Source organism: Nelumbo nucifera, chromosome 2 (genome assembly GCF_055504915.1).
Source record: "Nelumbo nucifera cultivar China Antique chromosome 2, China Antique-T2T, whole genome shotgun sequence".
Lineage (NCBI taxonomy): Eukaryota > Viridiplantae > Streptophyta > Magnoliopsida > Proteales > Nelumbonaceae > Nelumbo > Nelumbo nucifera.
In genome coordinates this window covers 36,528,144-36,553,558 of record NC_142650.1, presented here as the reverse complement: position 1 = coordinate 36,553,558, position 25,415 = coordinate 36,528,144, and the positions used below count along the sequence as shown (strand labels likewise).

General features: G+C 38.4%; 1 protein-coding gene across 1 annotated transcript; it reads left to right on the top strand.

Annotated features, from left to right (window-relative positions):
* The first annotated feature begins 249 nt into the window (after nt 1-249).
* LOC104612367 (RNA-binding (RRM/RBD/RNP motifs) family protein) lies at nt 250-24,483 on the top strand. Its single transcript, XM_010279760.3, has 4 exons — nt 250-656; nt 15,455-15,523; nt 15,721-15,827; nt 24,221-24,483. Exons 1-4 carry the CDS (start codon nt 395-397, stop codon nt 24,326-24,328), a joined length of 546 nt encoding a protein of 181 aa, XP_010278062.1. The 5' UTR covers nt 250-394; the 3' UTR covers nt 24,329-24,483.
* The last annotated feature ends 932 nt before the right edge of the window (nt 24,484-25,415 follow it).

Genomic DNA, 25,415 nt, shown 5'->3' with positions numbered 1-25,415 from the left:
TTAATTCAACTTTAATATTATTATGTATAAAAGAGCATATATAATTTTTACCGGATACTGATAAACGTTTTGTCATAATTTGTTGACAATTAGACGCAATTAGGTGCCATTAGGTTCCACCTCAATGAAATTGATGCACATGTAAATTAAGATAAAAAATTATCGACACCATTTATTTGATAAATAGAAGAGAGTTCACTTTCAAATTGGGAGCCTCTGCACATGATATATTAACTGATCTTTTCAATATTGAGTGTAAAATGCCTTTTTGCCTACGATCATTACAGCGGTTTACCTAACAGCCAAAGTTTTTCCCCTTCGCACAGGTGCTCTCCCTCAACGGTTTTTATCATTAGCATCCCGAGCAGGTTTGCTCGGTTCCTTCCGCAGAGAAATGGCAACAGCTTCTCTAGTGGCTGCTTCTCTTGCTCCGTCATCATTATCATCGTCACAGAAAAACATAGGGAAGCAAAGGGAAACAACTTCTGCTTTTCTTCGTCATGGCTGCAGTTCCTTTTCTTTGTCTTCCCTGTGTTTCCCTTCTCACTCCCTATCAGCGACTCGCTTAAGACACCAAAATGGCATCAGGATTGTTGGGTGTCTCCCTTCTTCGCCTGAGAACACCACTACAGTTTCCACCAAGCTCTACGTTAGCGGTTAGTTTCTACTCTCTCCATCGCCTTTCTTCTTTTTCAAAAGCGTGTCTCAAGCTCATGTAGTTCCTTATCTGTTGGTCTTGTTCCGAGTATATTTGCAAATTTTATTAGTGCTGAATTAGATATTATCCTCGTTTCAGATGAACTATATAGGGGCGTTATGAAGCTATTCATAATTCTTAATCTATTTAATTCCTCCCTCTCTGTTTAAAATGAATCTGAACACAATTTTGGTTTTCCATCCCCATTTTTTATTTTGCTTGGGTGCTGCTTTTCTTTCATTCGTTTTATATATTCTGTTAGAAAACCCTGTTATCAGTTCTGTTTGATACCCATTCATTTTTCAGAATTATATAATTTTTCCATTTTATATTTCTTAATCTTTTATGGATTTGTGGTGTGGCTATGTGTTGTTAATAGTATATTATTAAGGGGAGTTTTTTTTTTTTTTTTAAGTAAAATAAGGAAAGATAAAAAAACAGCAAAAGTAAATGGGAAAACTGATCGAAAATGGGTATAAACTATGTGATACGAGAGCAAACAAGCCGAATGATGTGTTTATTGTTGCAAAAAAGGCAAAAAAAAAAAAAGAAAAAAGAAAAAAAGTGATATTGGTATGATAAATGAATTTTCTGCATATTATGCTTATGGTGAGTGCTTCTCTCTAGCTGCACATTGAGTCATCCCAAGATTTATCTATAAAAGATGTAGCTGCAAGTTTTTGCAAGGGGGTATGCTGTGGAGTTTAATGATCTTGGAGTATGAATTATTGAGAAGTTGGAGAAGTTTTGGATTATGCTTCTGCAGTTGGCAATGATGGTAGTGATTTGCAAAGGGTGTTCCACTTCTGCCCCACACAGAAGGTGAACAATTTATAGTGTGCCTCTTTGATAATGTTTCTGTCTAATCCAATAGGCAAAACCAAAGAGTATTCCACTTCTGTCCAATCCAATATCCAATATGCATATCATCATCATCATCATCTAAGCCCTGTCCTATTTATATGGGGTCAGCTACATGAATCCTGTTCTCACATTCCATTCTGTTCAATCCATTGTTAAAATATAGGCCCTTAAATAATTTCTCATAGCCCATGTCCATTTTGGTCTGCCCCCAGTTCTTCTAGCCCCTTCAATTTGTAGTATACCACTTCTCATTACTACTGTAGAAGGTATTCTCTGCACATGCCCCCATCTTAGTCTACTTTCCCTCATTTTATCACCTACTGGAGATGTTCTTAGGTTTCTACGAATAAGTTAATTTATTTATCTTATCCTTTCTAGTTTTCCAATCATCCATCTCAACATTTGCATTTCTGTCTCTCTCATTTTTTATATATGTTTTTTCTTGATTGTCCAACACTCTACTCCATACAATGTTCCTGGCCTTATAATTGTTTTATAAAACTTTTCCTTTTTATCCTAAATGGTATTTTCCTATTATATAAGACTCTAGATGCACTTGTTCATTTTGCCCATCTTTCTTTAATTATAAGAACAACATCCTCCTCAATCTCTCCCATGATATTGATCATAAAACCAAGGTAATGAAGGAAGTCACAATTGAGATATCTCTTGGTCTCCAATGATTTTTATTCCTATTATTTTAATTTACATTGCATATATTTCTGTTTTAGTCATACTCATTTTAAAAGTTAAAACCTCTTGTTTCTAAGGTATTTGTCCATATGTCTAATATTGCATCTAAGGCCATTACTCAACGTTGGTTCAGGTCTTGGGAGGGGTAGACTATGGTCCTAACCTTTGGCATTTTATGAAGATCATTCTTCTTCTCCCTAAACTTTTCCATCAGTTGTCTCAATAAAAGGATAGTTTCCATGGTTGACCTGCTTGCATAAAAAGATAGTTTCCATTATCTCTCTAGGAACCCTAAAATTGCTAGGTCTAGCATGAAATTTGAATTCTGTGTCCTTTCTGATGCTATTGCGGAAGTTATTTGGACTCATTTCTTCGCAGGAATTCAGAATTTCACCCTCATCTCCTCCAATTTTGTTGTGTGATAATATCAGCACTATGTATCTATTTACCAATCCTATTTATCACACCAAAGCTAAACATGTGGAAGTGGATTTTTGGTTCATCAGGATGGTGGTATTCTAAAGCCCCTTAAGGTTCGTCATATCTTCTCGACGTATGATTAAATAGCTGATATTTTCACCAAGGGTCTCTCCACACCACATCTTGTTCTTATCTGAAGCAAACTCAAAGTTCTACTAGGATTCTTGAGCTTGAGGGGGTGTCTTAAGGACACACCAGCTGCATGAATCTCGATTATCAGGAGATACTCTTGCTTAGACCTCTTATCTGATAATTCAAACAATTTGTTTATGTAATCCATATCTTTATGCTGTAATGTAACAGATCATATACATCCTGTATACTGATAGTATTATAAATATAGCAGCCATGCATTCAACAATTTTGAATGACAAAAACCTCACGTTATTCGTTATTCTCCATCATTATAAGGTGTAAGTTGTCATTAGATTAGTTTCTGATTTACTTTGTTATTTAGTAGTTTATAGTTAACATATAGTGTATTGTTGTAAATCTGTTGTATTGGGATGCAGCATTAATATGACCTTTAGACATGTTTTAAACACTCGTAATAAAATAGTTGTGTGGGTCCTGACACACACCATTATACCATTCTGTTTGTGCTGTTCTCTTTTCCTTTCTCTTCCTTTCTCTCTTCTTACTTCTATGACAGATAACATGGTATCAGAGCATTATTTGTCATAAATCTGATCAAACACAACCTTTTTTCTTGTTCTATTCTCTTTTTTTTTACCAGATCTAACATGCTAGAATAGGAGTATATAATGTTGGACTAAATTGGATACAAGAGAGAACTCCCTTTTCTTTTTCGTTTTTTTTTAGTTGTAAAACCAAAAGAATATTCCTTTTGGGTGGCCTGATCCATTTGATGGTGGTTTGAGAGATACTTAAAAGATTCTGCTGTGCTGGTTTGGTGCCTTTCTCAGATCCTGGTAATGTACTGGTGATCTAGTGGTTTCTGCATGTGTGGGGGATAAAAAACTAGGAAGAGGGCTGATTTGTTGGTTGCCTGCTATGAACCGATGATTCAGCCACATTTGGTGTTCTTGGAATTTGTCCTTTGATTGGTGGCTGTGATAGGAATATGAATTTTCATATATCCTTTATGCCTCTAGGCTCAAGATGGTTTAAACTACTTAAAATGGGATAAATTAATTTGACTACTTGTTGGTAGGTAATAGAAGCTAGGGTGTTTGATTGGCAAGATAAAGGAACCCAAAGATGAAGGTCCAGTTCATGAAAAGTGGGAGCGGGAGAATTATATATTCATGTCATGGCTGCTGTCTTTCATGCTCACATTATAAAAGAATTTCATGTGGGCTGAAACAGACAAGGAATTATAGAATCCAGCCAAGTCCACATATGTTGAGCAGATACACTTTGCATATGTATATAAACTTCACATACATAGAAAAATATGTATATGTTGGGCTTTGGTTTTAGAAGGGGGCTGAGAGATAGTGAGTGTGAGACCCTTATTCAGCTATTGGATAAGCTCTAGTCTACTATCTTGGTTCAAATTGTGGAGGACACTAGAGCTTGGACTACCTCCCCTGATGGTATTTTTACTTGTGCCTCTTTTTTCAATTCAGTTTTGCAACCTTTAGAGGTGGGAGAGAATTTCCCAGTGAAAGAAACTTGGAGTAAGCCCATGCCACCTGAAGTTCAAGCACTGTGCTGGGAGGTTTTTCTTGGAAATGTGAACACCTGTGATATGCTTCAAAAAGGAGGCCGAATAGATATCCTTCCCCTAATGTGTGATTTCTTTGTTTTGCAAATGGTGAATCCTTACCCCATTTACTGATCTCTTGTCCCTTTGTGTTGTTTATTTGGGACTCTTTTTGGTTGCAGGTGGATAACTCCCTAGGATGTAGTTAGTCTCTTCAATCCATATTTCCTAAGACAGCCAACAAAATGAGGGAGAACAATGTGGAAGGCAGTTAGAACTGTTGTAGTGTCGACCATTTAGGAGGAGAGGAATGCAAGAATATTTAATGAGAAGCTTAGGTCAAAGGAGGAGTTGGTGGAATTAATAAAAATTAAAGTGGTTCATTGGATAAAAACTTTTGACACCTTCCAATGTTTTATAGTGGCTAATACAATAAGGGATTGGAATGAGGTGGCACACTCTTTCAAACAAAAGGAAAGAGAGATGATGGAGTGGAAGTCACCAGTAAGGGATAAGAAAAAGATAAATTTTGATGGGAGCTCTATGGGAAACCCGGGGATGGCAGGTATTGGTGGTGTCACTGGTGTGTTTAGAGACTCCTCAAGTAAAATGCTGGCCATGTACTTAGGACCTATAGGAGAAGGGGACTCATTCAAGGCTGAATTGATGGCACTATTACAAGGCCTAAAACTTGCTAAGCAATCCAATTTTAGAAATTTGGAAGTTGAAGGAGATTCTAAAATGGTTATTTCTTGAATCACTTCTAGTTACAATGTACCTTGGGCTTACAGACATTCCTCAAGGGAGATAGAGAGTCTGAAAGGGGACTTGAATGCTTCCTTCACTTTGACATGCAGGATTGCTGACTCTTTAGCTAAGCAAGGGGTATTGTGGCAGCAGTTATTCTGGGCTCTATTGTAAATTAGTTATATGGACATTGTTGTGTTTTGTATTTTTGGGTGATTGGATACCCAATCTATTGTAACTTTTACCACCCATTAATAAAATTAATCTTTTTGCTGATAAAAACATGTAATGCTTATTATTTATTTTTGTCGCCTAAGCATCAACATGTCAATGTTCAAAATGCACAAGGCATGATGCAAAGCAAACTTTTTTAAGAAAAATAAAAATTAATAAATAAAAAAAATGCAAACCTGAATTATGGAACAAATTAAATATTTTAAAGAGCATACTAGCTCAAACTAAAATACATAAACTTAACATATAAGACATATGTAAGGTGAAAATGTGGAAGTTAAAGAAAACATATGTCGATTGTACCAACGTGCTTTGAGCACATAACAATTCAAGCATGTGAAACTTTCAATTAGGGCTATAAACTGATCGGATTCAGCAAAACCCAAATCCGATCTGATTATTGGAAGCTTGCATCTGAACCCAATCCAAAAATCGATCATATTTAAAGATCTTGGATTCGAATTCAAATCCTAATGGACTCAGATTGGGTTCGAATTTAATCTGACTCTGCTCTAATTTTTAAAATACAAACAAGGATTGAAAAGTTAATTACTTTTCAATTTTTATATATAATAAATTAATGCAAATATAATTATATAAGATACTAAGTATATTATATTTAGAAATTCATATATATTATAATATATAAAAATAGTTTTTATAATTTTAAGTATATTATATATATATATCAAGATTGTTGCCAGCCTGTTATTAGAGTAACAGTGCTGGTAGGGTGTTCTTTTCTTAAGGTTTTTTATGTTTTTTTAATAGTGTGGGCTGCCAGGGTCAGTTTTTGAATGAAAACAAAGATCAATAAATATTATAATATAATTGGATTTGGGTGGAACCAAATCCAAATCCCATCCAATTATTAACCAGATGCATATTACAAAATCCGAATCCGATCTGATTACGTAAACACATCATTCCAAATCTGGGATAATTGGATTGAATGTTGGATCAGTCCACGAAGCTTCGGGTATCATTAACATGCCTACTTTCAATTTGTTTATTTATCTCCTAGTTGCATTACTTCAAGTAGCTAGTGTGATGTAAAGCATCTTGCATTCCTCAACCTAAGAGATTGGCCCTCTAAGGCTCTGACTTTGTAAAGGCCCCTTGAGGCAAATCCAAACAAATCCATGTTGCTTCCAACCTAAATTTTTGGACCTATATATAAAGAGATTGGTTTTGTGATTTTAGTTGCAGTTCATTATATTCCTTTCCTTTTTTGGCTCCATGGGGCTAAACAAGGGGGGTAGCCCATCCCCCAAACCATAACCCCCCAACCCTGGTGCGGGCAGGATTTGATCCCAAGTCTTCGCTACAACCAGCCAAAAACCTTACCAACAAACCAGTTGGCACCTTGCAGTTGCAGTTCATTCTATTTTAGGATTAGGAATCAAATATTATTTGTATTTTTATTGCTTCTTCAGTAGACTTTTTTTTTATTTGAGATCCTATTTGCAAGAGCCAAGAGTCATATATTGAAAAGTTTTTTACTTTTTTATTTAATAATTCATCACTAGTGAAAAAAGCAATAAAAGGTAATTTAGAAGTTGATAAACCATTACAAATGTGTGAAATCACTAAAAAATAACAAAAAGGACACAGTTAGAAAAAGTGCACACCTAGGCCAAGGTGTAAGGTGCACTAGGCACTCACTTAGGTGCACCAAGTCTGTGCCTTTTGAAAGGGGCTGTGCTTGGGTTTAGGTGATTGCATTGCCTTAAAATTCACCTCATCTTTGTGCCTAGGTGCACTTTTTAAAACATTGCAACTCACCTTGCAAGGTTAAAATGCTTATTGTTGTCTAATGACTTTAACTACATTGTTCATAACAGGCATCCCCTACTCCCTTTTTGTTGAAAGCTATAAAATAGAGGGCTTGGAGTAATTACTTGAGAATTGTCAAACAATTGATTATACCAAGATATAATTCTAGTCCAATCACCCCGCTCATACTTTTTTTTTTAGTGAAAAAGGAGTAGACCTTTCAAGACTTTACCAGTGTGAGCTTGCCCAACACTGTTAGTCCCAAGTGTAGATAAAGGAGGAGGGTTGTCTTAGGTTTGCAGCCAGCATAAAAAATTTTACCAAACTCTCATGGTCATGGATACTGATTTGGGATATGGTGCTGAACATAATTGAATGGCAAAACAGGATCCATGTAGCCAACCCCATATAGTTGGGACAAGGCTTAGATAATGGTGATGATGATGAGTAGGACTTTAACTTTCCTTCCAAATTACACACCCATAAGAAATTTTAACTTGATTATGTTTATCCTTGCATTAAAACATATACTTTACCTCTCAAGTATTAGATGTATGTATCATATCAAAATGCTACATCATAGGAATTTCTCCCTCTGTAATAATTGAATGCTAGTGAGGATCCCAAAATGTTGGGACAAGGCTTAGATAATGATGATGATGAGGAGAACTTTCAACTTTCCTTCCAAATTACATACCCATAAGAGATTTTAACTGATTTTGTTTATCCTTGCATTAGAACACTTATGCTTGACCTCTTAAGTATTATATTTATGTATCATATCAAAATGCTACATCATAGGAGTTTCTCCCTCTGTAATAATTGAATTCTAGTAAGGATCCTAGCACATTGGAGATAAAATGACCAGTTAAAGTTTTATAGTTAGATATTGATTTATAACCAACCCTATTGTTCATTTAAATAATTGGAGAAGAGAGAAGAAATATCTTGGGAAAACAGAATTTTCTTTCTCCCTTCTTTTATGTTTAATGTCTCACGGAAACAAAGATATAAACTGGATGAAATATTCCCACCCGAGATTTTACCTTCCAGATAAGTTTTAGGCTGTGGTGTCTTGTTGCCATTGGTTCTATGCCTGATCAACAAAAATGAAGAAAAAGATGAAGTTTTCTAAAAGAATAGTTCATAAGAAGATTTGGGATGGGGAGAAAACAAGAGAATTCTCAGTGAAGTCCTTTTTCAATCAGATGTAACAATCAAATACAGGTAATTTTCCAGTAAATGAGTTGTGGAGCACAAACACACCCTCAGAAGTGGCTTTCATGGTGCGGATAGCAGCTTTAGGAAAATGCCTGACAAGGGATAAATTTCATTGCATGGGAATGAACCAATCAGTGCGGTGTCTGCTCTGGGAAAAAGAAGCAGAAACTGCGATCACCTCTTCATCTGTTATCCTTACAGTTCTAAAATCTAGAACTAATTTATGGAGAGTTGAAGGTTAATTGGTGCTTCCCACAAGCAGTGGAACAATTGCTAGCTAGTTGGCAATTGATGACAAAAAGAGGATGGCTGACCTTGAAAACAATTCTGTTGGTGGTTATTTGGGCTATTTGGAGAGAAAGAAGTGCAAGAATATTTGAAGAGAAGGAATAGAAGCAGGTAGAGGTGGCTCTTGGATGACAGCAAGAAAGGAATTTGAAGATGTCCCATTCTCTGATTTGCTACAGTAGAATTTGCTGATAATAATTTTAGATGAATGCCTTGTGAAGAAAAGTAGAAGAAGCTTAAAGGTTTCAGCAGTAGAGAAGAAGAAGAGAGAAGAAAAGAGAGTGGGATGTTGCCAGATTTGAATAGGTCTGGCCGCCAGCCCCTCTTGATATATATACTTAAAATAAAATAATGGAAGATTACATGAATACCCTTAGTAGGGCAGCTACTTTAAGTAGCTGAACAGTCACAACTTAAAATAACATAAACTAATGGGCCTAAGGCCCATTAACTTCCTAACTTAACAACTTAAAAGTAAAAATAAAAGACTAGGCTCAATAACTTAAATTCGGCTCAACTCAACACTCCCTCTCAAGTTGGGAGTAAATGTCACACATTCCCAACTTGCATAGATCATGCTCTAGCTTGTTCCTTGCAACACCTTTTGTAAGAACATCAACAAGCTGCAAATCAGAAGCAATGTATGGGAGACAAACTTCCCCTTAAGTCACCCTTTCTCTTATGAAATGTCTATCCACTTCAATGTGCTTTGTTCTGTCATGCTGAACTGGGTTGTGGGCAATGTTAATTGCTGCCTGATTATCACAGTACAACATCATAGGTTCTTCTGCCTCAACACCAATCTCTCCTAACAAGGAACGGATCCAGAGAAGCTCTGAAACTCCATGTGCTATGGCTCTATATTCAACTCCTGCACTTGACCTTGCCACAACTGTCTGTTTCTTACTTTTCCACGAGATGAGATTACCCCTAACAAGAGTGCAAACTCCTGATGTAGATCTCTTGTCATCAAGGCATCCTACCCAATCAACATCTGTATAAGCCTCTAGCTTCAACTGTCCATGGTTAGCAAAAAGTATGCCTCTGCCTGGGTGTCCCTTCAAATAAGCAAGAATCCTGTCAAGAACTTCCCAATGTTGGACTCATGGGGCATGCATGTATTGGCTCACCACACTCATTGCATAGGAGATGTTTGGTCTTGTCATACATAAATATAGCAGCCGCCCCACAAGTCTCTGATGTCTCCCAATGTCCTTTACCAGCTTACCTTTTGATGTATTAATTCTGTGATTCTAATCAATAGGAGTACTGGTTGCCTTTGTTCCAAGTTCCCTGTTTCTTGTAAAAGGTCCATAACATACTTCCTCTGAGAAATGAAAGTTCCATGCTTTGATCTGGCAACCTCAATGCCCAAGAAATACCTCAGCTCCCAAGATCCTTAATTTCAAATTATCTGTGTAGATTCTTCTTCAAACTGTCAATCTTACTCAGGTCATTTCTTGTAACTACAATATCATCCACATAAACAATCAGAACTAACACCAGGGACCCCCTCCGCTTCACAAACAAAGTATGGTCTGATTGAGTCTGAGTGTAGCCAAAAGTAATCAAGGCCTTCCTGAACCTGTCAAACCATGCTCTGGGAGACTGTTTTAAACCATAAAGTGACTTCTTCAATCTGCATACCTTCCCCTTTTCAGCATCACTGTAGAAACCAGCAGGAAGATCCATATACACTTCTTGCAAATCCCCATTTAGAAAAGCATTTTTTACATCAAGTTAGAAAAGGGGCCAAGAGTATCTTTGCAACTTGTGCAAGAGAGAGAAGGATCCGAATAGAAGTCATCTTTGCAACTGGTGCAAGTGTCTCTAAGTAATCAATGCCATAGGTTTGAGTGTGCCCTTTTGCAACCAGTCTGGCCTTATACCTTTCTATACTTCTATCTGCCTTGTATTTAATTGTATAAACCCATCTATATCCAACAGTCTCGTTGCCCTTAGGTAGATCCACAATCTCCCATGTATGATTCTTAATTAAGGCTTCCATCTCTTCCTGCATAGCCGTCTTCCACTCAGGTTTGGAGAGAGTCTCATTGACACCCTTGGGTATAGACACAGAGTCAAGGGAAGAAGGGAAAGCACGATAAGAAGGAGAAAATCCACTGTAGGATAGGTACTATGAGAAACAATGAGTAGTACACTTTCTCTTCCCTTTTCTGAGTGCAATAGGAAGGTCCAGGTCATTTGTAATGGGATTAGTAGAATCAATAGGAACTGAAGCATTAGAGGGATAAAGAGGAATACTTGAGTCCATGTCAGCTGAATCTGGAGTCTCCAAGGAACCGATAGGAAGTGATGTGGGTTCTGTTGCAGTGGAATCAACCTCCCTGTGAAGTTGTAGTTGTTGACGTGAGTAACATTGAGAAGTAGGACGCAAGGGAGGTGGCGAGATAGGTGATAAAGGAGGATCAAACACAGGAGTGGACACATGGACTGAAACTGGAAGAGGAATAGACTGCTCACTCATTTCCCCAAAACACTCCCCCTGAGAAGAACCCTTCGAGAAAAAGGATGTGGACTCAAAAAAGGTGGCATTCATAGTAACATACCGATTCCCAGAGACTGGGTCATAGCAGCAATACCCTTTCTGATTTTCTGCATACCCCAAAAAAAAACACTTCCTTGCCTTTGGATTGAGCTTCGAGCGGTGAGGACCAAGCACATGTGCAAAGCAAACACAACCAAAAACCTTGAGAGGGATGTGGAACATCTCCCCCTCAGGAAAAAGGAGGCTGAATGGGGTGCTGAATCCAAGTACACGAGAGGGCACCCTATTAATCAGGAAAACTGGTGTGAGAACTGCATCACCCCAAAACCGAACTAGAATAGTGGATGTGATCATCATGCTTCTTGCAATCTCAATAGTGTGTTTGTTCTTCCTCTCCGCAACACCATTCTACTATGGACTGTAAGAACAACTGCTTTGATGGATAACTCCATACTCTTAACAAATATGAAGCAAGGTTCTTCTCAAAATATTCCTTGGCATTGTCTGACTTGAACACCTTCACTTGTACCCCAAACTGTGTTAGCACCATTTGATGAAATTGTTGAACCAAGGATGGTACCTCATCACGGGATCTCATTAAGTAAATCCAAGAATACCGAGAAAAATCATCCACAAATAAAAGAAAATATCGGTAGCCACCCATAGAAGGAACATGGTATGGTTCCCACACATCAGTATGAATAACATCAAAAGCAGATAAACACCTTTTATTACTAGCTTTAAATGAATGTCTACAATGTTTTCCAAGCTGACAACTTTCACACTCTAAGCTAGACAAATTAACAGACTCAAATAACTTCGGAAACAAGAAACGCAAAGAAGAAAAAGACAAATGTCCTTAGCGATTATGCCAAAGCATAATCTGACTCACAGACTCTGACTCAAAATCCCTGCTAACATGATGACTCGATGATGAGGAAGCACATCCAGGAGGTAGATTCCATTCACCTCACCACCACTCCCAATCGTCCTCTTTGAAACCAGATCCTGCAAAACACAATGGCCAGGAGAAAAAATCACTGAGCAATTCAAGTTCTTAGTCAAACTACTAACATATAACAAGTTAGTACTCAATCTAGGAACATGAAGGACAGAGGGTAGGGAAATGGAATCAGTAATCTTGATAGACCCCTTCCCAGCAATGGGAACATGAGATCCATTGGCTATGAAAACCTTGTCTCTGCCAGAACAGAGTTGGTAAGAAGAAAAAATAGTGGAACTATGGGTCATGTGTTCAGAGGCTCCAAAATCTATAATCCAAGGAGGTCCCTCCTTACCTGTAGTAGAAACATAGTTTGCAGTGGCATGTGAACTACCTATATGTAGATCTATTCATGGGCCGAGTAGCCTAACGGGCCGGTCCGGCCCCCGGATGGGCTCGAGAATGCGTTTTAGCCCACGGGCCTAAAAGCCCGAGCCCGGCTATTTTACGGGCCGGGCTCGGGATTTGTTAAAAAAGCCTGGCCCAATCCGACTTTTGTATAAGTTAAACCCTAAATTCCTAAACTACCTAACCCTAACCCTAAATTCTTAAAACTTTTCTTTTCATTCTCATTTCTCACTCTCACACTCCCAGAAGTTAGAATCGGCGAACCCAGTTGCACCTGCGAACTTAGGCACCGGCGGCCGGCGCTAGCAGAACTAGTCGTCTCTCTCTCTTTCTCGCCGGCACCATTTTCATCTTCTTTCTTTTCATTCTCAGTTTTCTCTTCTTAGAACTAGGTCTTCTATCTTCTCAGTTCTCTCTCCAGTCGGTGCCACTAGAACCCAGGCGTACCATTTTCACTTTGCGAACTCAAGCATCGACGACTGGTGCCACCAGATCTAGGTCGTCTCTCTCTCTCTCTCTCTCTCTCTCTCTGGCCGGCACTATTTTCATCTTCTATCTTCTCACTTTCTCACTTTCTATTCTCACTCTCAAACTCCTAGGAATTGGCGAACTCAGCTCAGGCTTCATTCTCTCAATCTCAGAGGGCATCGACACTCATACTCCAAGTTGGGCTTTGGGCTCGGGCCCAGGCTTCAGGCTTTTTATGAGGGATGGGCTCGGGCTCGGGCCTGAAAAATTTCTGCTAATGAAGAGCAAAAGCCTGGCCCATGAACAGGTCTACCTGTATAAGCAATGGAAGTAGAATGTCCTCCACCAGAACCACCTGTACCTAGCTGTCCATCTGTTACCGGATTAGAGCTAACTGTATCTCGCTGATTTAGTAACTGCCCATATCTCTCAGGTTCGGCCCTCACTGCAGCAACTGCAATAGACTCCAAAGTAGTTGTAATAGGGGGGCCAGGTAAGTCACTAGTGACTGTCATGTTAGCATTTCCCTTATTGTTTTTGAGTCTATTCGGCACAAGGTGAGGATGAAGTTTCCAGTAGGTATCTCTCGTGTGTTTAGACTTCTTACAGTAATCACAAATCAGATCCTTCTTATCTTCATTCCTGGTTTCATTGCCACCCTGGTCTCCACTCTGTTTAGGTTTCGCAGTACTAACCATGGCTGACTGCTCAAGACCTGAATTCTTCATCATTACATTCCTCCTACTCTCTTCCCCTGATACAAAGGCATATGCCTTAGAGAGAGTAACACTATCCCTGGAAAGGATATGTTGCCTTGCAATATCATACTCGGGATTGAAACCAACAAGAAATTCAAAAACCCTATTCTTCTCTAAGAGTTTCTGGTAGGCAGCAACATCCTTAGTGGTTTCCCAAACCACTGTCTCTGAATGGTCAATCTCCTGTTATAGGGTTTTAAGGGCTAAAAAATAAACAACAATAGGTTTATCTCCTTGTCTGGCAGAGATAACTTGGTTCCTCAACTGATATGCCCTAGCAACATTTTCATTCTATGAGTAGGTTTCTGCACTCCATCCCAAATTTCCTTAGATGTATTTGGCCACAAAAAAATTTTACTTATATGGGGCAACATAGAATTACATAGCCAAGTCATTACCATATAGTTTTCCTGTACCCACTGGGAACTATTAGTCTCGGGTTTCACTTCCTCACCAGTGATATACCCCAACTTCCCACGAGCACCAATGGCCATCTTTGCAGATTGTGACCATTCTAAAAAATTTGTACCACCCAACTTAACTGTAGTGATGGTTCCAGCCCCGAAAAGTTCTCTGACACCTTCTCTCACTGGTCCCATTTCACTGCCCAGTTTGTTCTCAACTCTGTGACCCTCCATAATCCCCCAAAAAGAGGTAAAAGATCATTTTAAGATGAAAGAATATGAAATAAAACCCTTCAGGCACCACAGACACCCTTCTGGTACCCTAGATGATCCTTCCACAAAAGATTCCCTTTCTATGGGACGCGAGAAGAGAGAGAAGAAGCAGCCGCTCCCTCCCGAAATAGATGGGACTTGAACTACCCCTTCAAAAAACTCCAAGGAACCCTTAAAAATTAGGGCACCACTTCCTAGGTCAAAATTGAAGAGTCCTACAAAAACAGGACGCTCCCCCTTTCTCCAGTTCTTCCTAAATTTGATGGGAAACCCTAGACCAGCTACAGGACAAAACTGATCCACCAAAAAATCCAAAAACTGGGCTTACCTGAGGTCTTCAATCAGCCTCTCATATCACCATGCAATTGGCCGATCTAGGGCTGCATGATAAAGCAGCTCAAGAAACCTTCGGCCTGCTCTGATACCAAGTAGAATTTGCTGATAGTAATTTTAGATGAATGCCTTGTGAAAAAAAGTAGAAGAAGCTGAAAGGTTTCAGCAGTAGAGAAGAAGAAGAGAGAAGAAAAGAGAGTGGGATGTTGCCAGATTTGAATAGGTTTGGCTGCCAGCCCCAAGATTACATGAATACCCTTAGTAGGGTGGCTACTTTAAGTAGCTAAACAGTCGCAACTTAAAATAACATAAACTAATGGGCCTAAGGCCCAATAGCTTCCTAACTCAACAACTTAAAAGTAAAAATAAGACTGGGCCCAATAACTTAAATTCGGCCCAACTCAACAGCTACATTAGCACTAGTCTCCAATTGCTTCTGGGCTTTTCTTTTTTTTTTTTTTGTTGTAAATAAAAGTCACACATGATGTCTCATGTTTTTTGCCTTTTTCTTTTTAATTTTTTCCTGTACTGTTGCTTCTTGCAAAGAGGATTTTTGTAATCAGCTTATAGAAAGGAAATTCAATATACTTCACCTTCTCTTTAAAAAATGCAGTTCAGCTAAGAATTTTATGCATTTCTTTGTTTCTCATAAAACATTTCATGTACTAATATATGTGTACTGCATGTAGGGCTTTCATTCCGTACCACAGAGGAGAGCTTGAGAAATGCTTTTAAAAACTTTGGCCAACTCATTGAAGGTGAGAATAATGGAATGCATGTTCAAGTTTAACCAGTTTATTGTTATTATTTTCCCCCATAGAATTCCTTTATATGGAACTTCAAAGTCCTATGTAACTTAGGTTCTTATTTAACGTCAAGCTCCTGCAGAATTTCTTTTGGCCAATCATTTTTCAAGTATTTTTGGAATTTGAAATTGTACTTGTTCATTTTACAGTTAACCTTGTGATGGATAGAAGAGCTAATAGACCAAGAGGCTTTGCTTTCCTTCGTTATGCAACTGAAGAAGAATCTAAGAAAGCCATTGAAGGAATGCATGGAAAGGTATGCAGACTAACAGATAAAATTAAGAATTTTCCTTTGATACCCTTCAATGCCCTCACAAAAGGAAAAGATATTTCTGTTTGAATCTATAAGCATTGTAGACTAATCATAGTGAAATTCATGTTTTTTTATGGCTCTTGAAATAAAGATCCACTCTTTAAAAGGTTGGTTTATGGTTACTCAGTGACATGTCTCAAGGTTCTTAGAATTGAAAAGATGGCAAAGCATTAAATTATGCTGAATCTTCTTATCCAATGTAAATTGATTTGAGGCATGCCAATCTTTTTCAACCTGCCTTTCTTTGTACTCAATACTGAAAGAAGTATCTTTCCCAGCTAAAGAGGCGTGGTGCAGCCCAGTGCCTCCAAAGTGAGGGCTTTTTGTTGGGAAGTGGCTCTTTGAAAGATCAATACCTCTGATATACTACATAAAAGAAGGCCAAATCAATGCCTTTCCCCAGATATCTGCTCCCTTTGCTTTGCTTGTGGTGAGACTATTGAGCACCTGTTAGTCTCTTGCATCTCTGTCTCTTTTATTTGGGATTGGTTTTTTTCTCTCTTTGGTTTCAGGTGGATTCCCCCCTCCCCAAGCAAGCTTCTTTAGGCAACCAAAAAAAGGGGAAAGATGTTGTGCAGTGCAGATCCACAAGAGATGCGGTCTTATGGGCAGTATGGGAGGAAAGAATAATAGGATTTTTCATTGAAAAAGAAAATCGAGGGAGGCTTTGATTGATTGCATCACTATTAAGGTAGTGCACTGGGTAAGATCAGTTGAGTTGTTTAAGGAGTTCTTAGTGGATGATATGATTAGGAGCTGGAATTCAGTAGCAAACTCTACAAGATCCAGTCCAGAAATTCAAGAGAGTTGGGCAGTGTCTACACATCAAAGAATAAAGTTGAATTTGGATGGCAGCTCTTTTGGTAACCTGGGGCCTTCAGGTGTAGGAGGAATCTTTAGAGAATAGGAAGGAAAAATTTGGCTCTTTTTTCGGGGCATATAGGATTGGGAAATGTGTTAAGTGCAGAGGTGTTAGCTTTACTGCAAGGACTGACACTGGCTAAACAGATAGGACTACACCAGATTGAAGTGGAAGGGATTCAAGGTTAGTAATAGACTGGATGAAAGCTGGAAACTTGGGAATCTGGAATCACAGGCAATCTATGAGAGAAGTTTGGTGTCTTACAAAGGAAATAGAAGCAAACTTCAAATGGTTCAGAAGAACAGCAAATGACCCGGCTGATGCTTTAGCCAAAAAGGATCAAACAGGAGTGAACTTCTCTGGGATGCATTGTTAGTTTGTAACGGTGGATCTGTTTTTGGAATCAGCATTCCAGCTATGGAATGCCTGATATGTAACATTATGATTTTAAAATTTAATGATTAAAAGTTGCTATTTCCAATAAAAAAAATACCGAAGAAGGCTGGGTACTGATTAGTTGATTACATGTGTCAAGGTTCTTAGAATTGAAAAGATGATAAAGAATGAAATTATGTTGAATTTTCTTATATTGAGAAACTTGGTTGGAGGTGTGTCGATACTTTATCCTTCATTTTATGTTCTCTGGGTGGATTTTAATATATTTTTCACTTTATATAGAATTTAGTAGAGTACACCTAGAAGCCCTTTTTAAGCGTTTTACTGAATGGGGAATTGGTGCTCCTAGTGGGAGTCAGGTCAGATGGAGAATACCTTCTTTTACACGATGGTCATTGTTGTTTTGGGAGGCAGAGATTGAGTGAGGGGTCCATTTGATGGAGCTAGGAAAGAGAATAAGTAGTTACTAATTGGGGAGCTTTCTTGGTTGGTTTGCGAAATCCACTATCCAATTTATATTCGCTGGTTATTACTTATTAGCATAAAAGTTTTGATTCATGCAATGTGATTCACTCAACAAAGAAGTTAAATTTTCATTAATTTAGGCAGCCCATTCAAGGTAGTTTGATTATAAACCTCCTAATTACATATCCAGAATGGAGAAAACCTTTTGATTCCTACTTAAAGTAAGCAGAAGAATATAAATATGATTAACTACAATCTTAGGGAATATGACAAGTAATTAGGTGACTGATCATGATTTTGTCTTCTGATCAGAACTTCGGGTGAATTTAGGTTGAGAAAAGGGGTGGCCTATACTTCTAACAGGGTAATTAAATGACACTATAACAATCGAATGTTTGTCAGTCAAATTGTTTTTAGTTTTTTTTTTTACTTTCTGTAGGCCTGTAACTAAGGTGATAAATATGCCATCTTTTCTTTTTCTTTTTTCTTTTTTTTTTTTTTTTTGATAAATGGTATTGGTTTCTGATTTAGCAGATAAAGAAAGAAGATGGGATGATGTGAAAGTTTCTTGATATGTGGCTAATATGATCTGAATCCTTATGATTTAGAAATTAGAACCAAATATCTTGAGTAGCTAGGACCTCTATGAACCAAATCCTTATGAAAGTTTCCTAGACCTCTAAGATCAATGTGGTCTAAGCATTGGCTAGGTGATTGACTTGTGTAGCTAGGACCCATACAGTTTCAGTAAGGTGTAGGTGGTTGATGGCTATTGGGCAGTCACCCATACCAAAAATATTACATAAACACCCTTGTTACCAAGCATAGAACTGGAGAAGGGAAAGGTTCAGCCGGGTTTGGACATGAGGGATCAATGGAAAATCTTTTTGGGGCTGTGACTACTGTGAAGCAAGATGGGACCGATTATTTAGCTTGGTCTCAATTTATGAAGATATATGTGTGTAGTAGAGGAAAATGGGGTTATATTACCGACAACAAGAAGAAACTGGAGGAGGACGATCCTACCTATGAAAGGTGGATGCAGGAAAGCTACACAATAGTGGGTTGATTAGTGAATTCTATGCAACCACACATTAGTTAGCATTACCCGTGGATGGAAATTGCAAAAGAAGTGTGGGATAGTGTCACAGAGACCTATTCCCAAAAGCTTAATGTTGCTCGGGCTTACAAATTGAAGCATGATGTGAATAATCTTAGACAGGGGGAGAAGCCCTTAGCAGTCTACTTCTCTATGCTGAAATCTCTTTGGCAAGAGATTGATCTGATGGAGATTGTTGTTTAGGGTTGCACAAAGGATGCAGAAACATATAAGAGGTTGGTGGAGAGAAATCAGGTCTTTGAGTTCCTCACTAGACTCATTTCAGAGTATGATATTGTGAGGTAGAATGTTTTAGCAAAGGATGAGGTGACTTTGTCTCAGGCATATACTATGGTGAGCAGTAAGGAGAGCAGGAGACAGGTTCAGTCTGTTGAGCCGCAAGTTGATCACTATACTAATGCTGGGATGAAGTCGAAGGTTAGCATTTGGAAGAAAGATGTTATCTGCGAATACTACAAGAAAGCCTAAACACACTAAAGATACATGTTGGAAGCTGCATCTAGAGCTCATTCCTACCAGATTCAAGAAAGAAAATGGTGGAAAAAGGGTTGAAACCGAAAAAGGTGGAAATGCAAATGTAGCCACCTCTTCACAAGGTGAACAAGGACAGGGTGGAGAGAAGTCAGTGGGAGAACAGCTTGCGGCCGCCAGGGTTGAATATGAGAAGTATGGCCAAATCATCAGTCACTTGGAGTCCATTGCTACAGCTCCTTCAGAGACTCTTCCTTCCTTTGCATATGCTCACTCAGGTATTCGTGCCACTACACATCATGCTTCTGTCTCAGGTACTCATAAAATTCCTTGGATAATTGATTCTGGTGCCTCTGACCATATGACTAGTGTTTTATAGTTATTCACCTCTTACCAATTTCTTTCTGGCCGGGATAAGATATTCCTTGTTGATGGTTCCCTAGCCCCTATCATGGGAAAGGGAGACATTGAGACCCCTAATGCCCTAACCTTATCATATGTTCTTCGTGTACCTTAATACCATCTGTTCTTCATGTACCTTTTTTCCTTCATATTGTGTTTTTCAGGACATGGAATCTCAGAAGGTGATTGGGAGTGGCCATGAGGCGAATTGGATCTATCTGTTAGACATGCCTGAGCAGAGCCGAGTACAACATAAGAGAATTGCATTTGTTTCAGAGTCCACTAGTCATATTATGTTATGTTATAGTCGTTTGGGTCATTTGTCATTTTCTTCATTGAGTCAGATGTTTCTGGAGTTATTTAAAGGAATTAGTCTATCGAGTCTTCATTGTGAGTCTTGTGAGTTCTCAAAGCATTGCAAGAGCACTTATCCTTCAAGTAATAAAAGATCAACTATTCCTTTTAATATTGTTCACTCTGATGTGTGGGGGCCTTACCATTTACCATGTATGGGTAGGTATAAATATTTCATCATTTTTATTGATGATTCATGATGTACTTGGATTTACCTTATGTGCTCTTGGGCTGAAGTGCCTAAACTTGTGCAACAGTTCCATGAACACATACTCACTCAATTTAATACCCACATCAAAATATTCCGGTCAAACAATGCTAAGGAATATTTTGAGAAGGATCTTACCTCCTATCTTGAGAAGTTTGGCATTATTCATCAGAGTTCTTGTGCCCGCACTCCACAACAAAATGGAGTAGCGAAGAGGAAAAATAGACACATTGTGCAAGTTGCAAAGAGCATTCTTTTTGCTACCCATGTTCCTGTGAAGTTTTTGGGTGATACAATTTTAACAACTACTTACCTTATTAATCGCATGCCTTCTCGAGTCTTGGGGTTAAAATCTCCTTTTGGAGTCCCCTTTCTTGATGTTGAGATTTTCTCTATTCCTTTGAGGGTCTTTGGCTGCACTTATTATGTCCACATTCCCAGTTCCAAAAGACCCCAAGGCTCAGAAGTGTATCTTCCTTGGTTATGCCTCCACACAGAAATGGTACTGTTGTTTTGATCCCATTAGTGGCACCCAGTTTGTTTCCATGAATGTCACCTTTGCAGAGTTAGTTCCTTTTTATAGCCATTCTTTTGAGGGAGAGAGATCTCTCAAGTTGTTTTCTTCATCCCTTCCCTTGCCAAATCCAGTTGAGTCTTATGTCAAACTCTCCATAGTTACTTCCATTCTCATGGAGGGATCCTCTCTTTTGAGGTCTTCCGCTCCTGCTCCTCCCCCTCCTCCTGCTAGTCCTCTAGTTGTTTCCACTCATCCTATTCTCTAGAGGTGGTACCAGTGGCAAAGGCTAAGGCAAACACAGGTTGATCCTAGACCTCGGTTGAGTCTCAAGCGCTCCCGATTACTGGAGAGAGGATATGTCCATCACCTCCTCCACCAGCACCCTCATTTCCAAACCTTGATCTACCCGTTGCTTTGAGAAAAGGTAAAAGGAAATGTACAACTCATTTTATTTTCTAACACCTTTCTTACAGCTTGTTGTCCCCATCCTACTGTGCCTTTCTAGCCTCCATTTCCTCTCAATCTATCCCAAGGTCTGTTTCAGAAGCCTTAGCCACACCAGATTGGAGGGATGCTATGAGTATTGAAATAGAAGCCCTTCATAAAAACAATACCTGGGATATTGTTGACTTGCCAACTGGAAAGGAACTTGTTGGGTGCATGTGGGTTTTCATTATCAAGTATCATGCAGATGGGTCAATTGAGAGGTATAAGGCTCGGCTTATTGCCAAGGGATATACCCAGGTATATGGGATAAATTACACTGAGACCTTTTCTCCAGTTGCTAAGATGACTTCGGTGAGAGTTCTTTTATCCATAGCAGTGGGATATGATTGGCCTCTGTATCAATTTGATGTTAAGAATGCATTCCTGAATGGTGATCTCACTGAAGAGGTATATATGTCCCTTCCTATGGCAAGGAAATGCATGGTAAGGTGTGTAGATTGAAGAAATCACTCTATGGCCTGAAACAATCTCCATGTGCTTGGTTTGACAAGTTTAGGGCTACTCTTGTTCAGTTCGGCTACACTCAAACTCAATCAGATCATACCCTCTTTGTTAAGAGAAAAGGCACTCTGGTGACATTTCTTATAGTTTATGTAGATGATATTGTGGTTACTGGCAGTGATACAGAAGGAGTTTCTCAGTTCTAAATTTGAAAAAGATTTAGGGGAGTTGCGGTATTTTCTGGGCATTGAGGTTGCTAGGTCCAAGGAATGTATCTTTATTTCTCAACGGAAGTATGTGCTAGACCTTCTTACTGAGACTGGAAAATTTGGTGCTAAACCTGCCTCTACCCTTATTGATGTGAATCATAAACTTTTAGCTAATGATGGAGAACTTTTAGCTGATAGGGGAGTGGTTTAGAGATTATTGGAGAAACTTCTTTATCTATGTATGACTCGTCTAGACATTTCATAAGCTATGAGTATCATTAGCCAGTTCATGCATGCTCCCAGAGACACACATATGGCTGCTGCAGAAAGGGTGTTATGCTACTTTAACGGAACCCCCGGGAAGGGTATATTATTTGCTAAACATGGACACATGGACACATGAAAGTAGAAGCATATACAAATGCTGATTGGGTAGGAAATGTGGATGACAGGAGATCCACATCAGGATATTGTGCTATGGTAGCTAGAAATATTGTTTCCTGGAGAAGCAAAGAGCAATTAGTGGTTGCTAGATCTTCGGCTGAGGCAGAGTATAGAGCTATGGCCCATGGTGTTTTTGAGTTGTTATGGCTTAGATCTCTCCTTAATGAGATGGGTGTTCATGTGATGAGCCATTGATGTTGTATTGTGATAACCAAGTTGCTATTAACATTGCTCACAACCTAGTTCAGCAAGATAGAACTAAGCACATTGAGGTAGGCAAACACTTTATACGGGAGAGAGTAGCTTCAAGAGAGGTGTGCCTACCTTTCATTGCATCAGAAGAGCAGCTAGTAGATTTTCTAACTAAGGGAGTCCCAAAGGCAAAGCTTCAACATTATGTAAGCAAGCTGGGCATGATTGACATCTAGTGTTCTTTATTTCTTTTAAGTAGTATTTAAAAGTTATGTTTCTTAGTTATGGGCCTTATGGGCCTTCTTTTATTTTCTTTAATTATTTCTTTAGTGCTGGCCACCCCATTAAGGGCATCCAAGTAATTGTACTCAAACTCAGAATTATTAATAAGTGATGAAAGGGGGCTAGAGAGAGGCTTGAATTATTCTTTTCTCTCTTCCCTTCTTTTCTTCTTCCAAAACCTATTGCTGAAACTTCTTTCTTCTTTCTTCTTTCTCTTTCTCTCTTTTATTCTTTTCTTGCATTATCTGAATTTCTGTAGGTGTAATTTTCAACTATATCTATTGTGATGCCATGACTAGTTGGTTGTCCAAGGCTAGGGTTCTGAGCTAGATGTATAATAACAGCAGCTGGCCTTTGTGAATTATTACCTAGGCTTTTATAGGAGCAGGATCTTCTGTATTTCTTTTGGAAAAGCTCATTATCTATGCTCATACTCAAGTTATTAGGAAAAAGAGGACCTTACTTCACCAACCAAGTTCTATGTAGTTTAAGCATTGGGTAGGTGATTGGCTTCTGTAGCCAGGACCTGTATCAGCTGCACTTAGAAATAGGTGATTGATGACTATTGGGAAGTCACCTGTACCAAGAGTATCACATGAATATTCTTGTTTAATTTATTTTTTAATCATAGTAAAATATCACTTGTAACCAGTGTAATAAATAATTATTTTAACAGCCAAGTGTCACAACCTTCACTTGGAGACCATTCGTGGGACTTAGTCTGTGGGAACACTAAAGGACAAAAACCCAAGGGACACAAAGATGAATACATATAAGGACAATGGTGGAAATTTTTGTAAATAACATAAAGATTATTTCATGGTGGCACCTCACCATAGCATGAGGCGGTACATGAGTTGGTGTCAAAAGAAAAAAAAAAAAAAAAAGAGGTGGCATAAGAGTTGGGAGGTCTCCTGCTGGTTGTAGCGGAGACTTGGGATTGAATCCTGCTTGCACCTGGGTTGGGGGATGAGTTACCCCTGTTGTGTAGCCCTTCTGAAGATATTAAAAAAAAAAAAAAAGAGTTGGGAGGTGTCACTTCAAGGGAATTAGGTGACATTTAGGTTGTGTTTGGTTTGAAGGAAAAAGTAGGGAAAGGAAGGGAAAGGTAAGGAAACCTTTACAAACCTAGTATTGGTTTCCCTACATTTCCCTTTCTTTCCCTACCTTTTCCTTCAAACAAAACATAGCATTAAAGGATTGCCACCAGAACAAGGAGTAGTGACACACTAACACTTAAATGGTTAGGTCATGTCAACCCAGTAGGTTAGCTGCCAAAGGATGTGAGTTAATGGTGAGTCGTGGGGTTGTCATTGATTGGGGAGGTTAATCTCATTTTCATCATGCCTTAAACTTTTTCATGATAATTTTATTCCTTTAAGTTTTCAACTTCATCAATCTCATCCGAATGCAAGTAAGATTCCACTCTTCAAGTACACTCACTGTAAACTGTTTTTGTTGCTCAGTTTCTTGATGGCAGAGTCATATTTGTGGAAGTTGCAAAGCCAAGGTCAGAGCTGCGCCAAATTCAAAGAAAATCCCAAAAGTATATTGAAGATCTCGGCTTACTCTGAAATATTCCTGGATATCATGCACCAAATAAGTTGAATGCAGCTTCTTGTGTATACCTCCATACTGTAGCCTGTTCGGTCAGTATGCCGTGGCTAGTAATTATTTGCTGTATAATCCTATTCCATCAATACCTACATGAAGAGTTCTTAAGATATTATCCAGAGTTCTTACTGCAATAGTTGTAGTTATAGAGTATTAGAAATGTTAGATTAAAGTCATTTGTTTATGAAGCTTGTTTCCTGAACAGGAAGGTCTGATGTTAAAAAAGGCCATTGCCCAATGTTGATCCCAATTCCCAACTATCAAAAATTCTGTCCATAGCATCTAGTTGCACATTGGGAATACTTCCCATATATTTATGTTAAATTCATGGGTGAGGAGATCTTCCCAATGTGGGGTCGGATCCCCATGCTTGCAGAGTGTGTGCAGAGTTTTTGCTTGCAGGGAACATCATATCTTGAGAAGGCTAGACTGGGTTTGGCATTATTCATAAAAAATAATAATAAAAAAAGAATGAATAGGAAGTTCTGGTAGTTATTGTACATACATCAATAAATCTGTGATTCTTGCAAATCTGTGCCCATACCAATAGTCCCAATCTTTGGTAGGTCATCAAAGATCCTATAGGTTGATCAACATTCTTTTTTAAACTACCTAATTGCCCATCCAATTGCAAACTTACATTCATCTACATTGAAAATGAAACCGTAAGCTCAAAAAAATGCTGGGGCCCATGAAATTTTTGTATTTTTGTCTTTTTTAATATTTATTATTTAATATAAATAATATGACATCATGGGTTGATTTATATGACCCAAGGTTGGACCATTAACCCACCAAACAGAAATGGTTTCATTTTGGATCAGTTTTAAATTGTTTCATTTACATCATTAATAAAAAAAATTATTCATCAGACTTATTTTTGTTTAATATGATTAATATACAATATTAGAGATGTGCCTAAATTTTCTACAGTATCTTGTAATTTTTCTATATCTAAAAGTTTTATTATTTAACTTTGACATCATTAGTTGGCTCATTTTACCTGAACAGTTGAATCATTGACCCACCTCCTATAGTTTCGTTTCT

Bases quoted from the DNA above. Each gene is read 5' to 3' on its own strand.
- LOC104612367 (XM_010279760.3), top strand. From the start codon at position 395: ATGGCAACAGCTTCTCTAGTGGCTGCTTCTCTTGCTCCGTCATCATTA. The intron at 15,524-15,720 runs GTGAGAATAATG...TTCATTTTACAG, and splicing joins CTTTGGCCAACTCATTGAAG to TTAACCTTGTGATGGATAGA. The intron at 15,828-24,220 runs GTATGCAGACTA...TTTGTTGCTCAG, and splicing joins TTGAAGGAATGCATGGAAAG to TTTCTTGATGGCAGAGTCAT.